The sequence below is a fragment of the Condylura cristata genome, unplaced genomic scaffold, assembly GCF_000260355.1.
Source record: "Condylura cristata isolate star-nosed mole 26May11 unplaced genomic scaffold, ConCri1.0 scaffold00015, whole genome shotgun sequence".
Lineage (NCBI taxonomy): Eukaryota > Metazoa > Chordata > Mammalia > Eulipotyphla > Talpidae > Condylura > Condylura cristata.
Window position 1 is genome coordinate 3,971,095 of NW_004567116.1, and position 2,571 is coordinate 3,973,665.

At 64.4% G+C, this 2,571-nt stretch overlaps 1 protein-coding gene across 1 annotated transcript in view; it reads left to right on the top strand.

The window, feature by feature from the left end:
• Positions 1–4: 4 nt before the first annotated feature.
• Positions 5–2,571, top strand: part of FADS3 (fatty acid desaturase 3) — a gene marked incomplete at its 5' end in the record, with an annotated part of 10,137 nt that continues 7,570 nt past the window's right edge. The window contains one exon of the mRNA XM_004682729.2: positions 5–184. Coding sequence (XP_004682786.2) covers positions 5–184 — 180 coding nt within the window. The remainder of the gene's footprint in view (positions 185–2,571) is intronic.

Below are 2,571 nucleotides of genomic sequence, written 5' to 3' on the forward strand. Positions count from 1 at the left end.
CGGGGGGCCCGCGCGGCCGGGGGCGCCGCTGCCCATCTTCCGCTGGGAGCAGATCCGCCAGCACAACCTGCCGGGCGACAAGTGGCTGGTCCTCGAGCGCCGGGTCTACGACATCAGCCGCTGGGCACAGCGGCACCCCGGGGGCAGCCGCCTCATCGGCCACCACGGCGCCGAGGACGCCACGGTAAGGCAGCCCCGCCGATGGCGCTGGCGCTGGCGCTGGCGGGTGGAGCCTGTGCTCGCGGCCGGGTGTGGACACCCGCGCCCCCCGCGGGGGGCCTGAGGTCCTTCCTATCTTCTCGGGCCTTTTACTTTCTAGCCGAGTTGGGGTGGACTAGACCGGGCCCTGCGGGGGGCTAAGGGCACCGAGGTCGGTGATGTCCCGAGCCTGGAAGACCCGAGCACCAGACTGCGGGCTGGGGCTGTTCTGCCCAGGATTGGGGGTGGTGGGCGCTGGGGGAGGAAGGGCTCAGAGGTGGGTGTGTCCTGGAGGAAAGTGGGGGTCCTCCCTGCCGCTCTGAGGTTTCTCCTCTCAGTCCTGGCCAGACCAGGCTGCTCGTGCTGAGCGCTGGTGAGTGCCAGGGCTAGGCCGGGGTCCCAGGGCTGGCGAGGATGTGTCATCAGAGACCGCTGCTGGGCCACGGAGTTTGGGCTGGGCTCAGAGGTTCCGTGGCTTTCCCACGAGCAGCACTGAAGAGCTGTGTGGCGTGACTCACCCCTCCTGGGCTGGCAGTGCATGTGGGAGAGCCTGGGGAGTAGACCCCCCACACACACACACAGCCTGGGCCCCCGGGACCCCAACTTCCTCTTCCAGCCCATGGGTAGACATGTCTTGGCCAAGGAGGGATGTGGCCTGGTCCAGCAGGACCGTCCGACGCGCCGGGGGCCCCCACCTTCCCCTCAGTCCCTGTTGTGAACACACTCGGGTCACAGTGTTCCGGCCTCAACCTTCCAAACTCCAGAGTGGCCCGTCTGGGTACCAGGAAGTCTTCAAAATTCTAGCTGGCCGTCTTGAGGCAGCAAGACAGCCTTCTGTCCCAGGAGGGTCAGTGTCCCCGTAGCCAGGGCCGCCTGGCCTCCACCCACTGCCTTCTTCTACGGGTTGGGCAATCTTCCCAGGACTCTTAGGAACAAAAAGTCTCTCTTACCCACTTCTACCCCAAGGAAGCTCAGAGGTTAGGCCAGAAGCCTCCTGAATTCTAGAAATGGACAGAAAGCCTTATGCACAGGTACTGAGCAGGGGTGGGGTTGAAGGAGTGGGGTGGGGGGCTTGCGTTGAAGCTGACCTGGGGACAGTGAGTGCTACCACGCTGGGCCTGTCTGTGCGCAGTCGTGTGGCTGCATGTGGGTGCCTTTCTGCCTCAGCCCTGCCCCCCCTCAGCTTAGCCCTCGCCACCCGTGGGGGTCTTATGGGCAGCTGCTCTGGCCTTTCAGCCTCTGACCTGGAGGACAGGATGGAGGCAAGAGGAAGGACATTAGATTCACTGCTTCTTCCTGCTCATGTGTAGGCGGCTGCCATGTGGGAACCCCATCCCATATTAAGGGGGTCCAGACTGCGTTTCTCAACTCAGTGGTCCCAGGGCCGCCGTGCCGCGCGGTTCCTGGTCAACAGGTACCACCGAGTAAGGAGTAAGCATGTTGTGCAAACTGTAGCTGCAGGGAATAGCGTACCCACAGTCCGCCCACGCCTCACGTTGTCTGGCTCTGTCTGAGACCATCTCCTGGTCTCCAGACCCCAACCTGAGCTGGTCTGTGCAGGCCAAAGGGACTGTGGCCACTGGCAGGGGAGCCCAGGTCTGTTCACCATGGGCCTGTAAGAGACACCAGGTCCAGCCTGGACCCCAGGTGCCCTCTCCAGGGCCCAGGGCCCAGGTGGGGGTGGGGCAGCCATCCTGCCAGGCCTGTGTTCCCGCAGCTGCCTCTCAGCAGCTCTGGCTGCCCATCAGCTGTTCTCATGTGCAGGCAGCAGAAGCCTTCCTGCCAGGAAATTCCCAGAGTTCCTGTGCCATGAAGTCAGCCGGTGGCCATCCTGGGATACAAAGCCGGGTACCCTGGGGAGAGTGCTCTGGGCCTTGGGCCAGGTTTGTCTAAGAGACAGGCAGCCTGAGCTGAGTGGAGCCAGCCAGGGCGAGGCCGGGCCACAGCTGGTCACCACAGGGCCGGGCCCGAGCACCGACTTGTGCCAGGCTCTGGGTTGGGTGCTTGGCCTGGAGAGTCTCTTCACCCTCAAGCTGCCCCTCTGAGGCAGATCCTGTTGGTGCCAGCTGCACGCTTAGTGTTAGCCCACTTAGTGAAGCCCAGGTGAGACCCTGGCCTCAGAGACAAAGGGACCCCAAAGAAGTGGCAGGTCCGAGATGTGAGTCCACAGCCCGCTGGGCAGCTCAGCTGCGGGTTCCCGGCCCCAGGTGCCCTCTGCATCCATTCTTCAGTCCGAGTGGCCCGACCCGTCCGCAGAGCACAGCGAGCAGTGTCGTGACCTCGGACCAGACGGCTGAGAACAGAACAAGCAGGCGGCTCCTTGGCCGAGGGGGGCTGAGGCGGGCGCTGCCCCTGCGGTTACAGACACAGCGG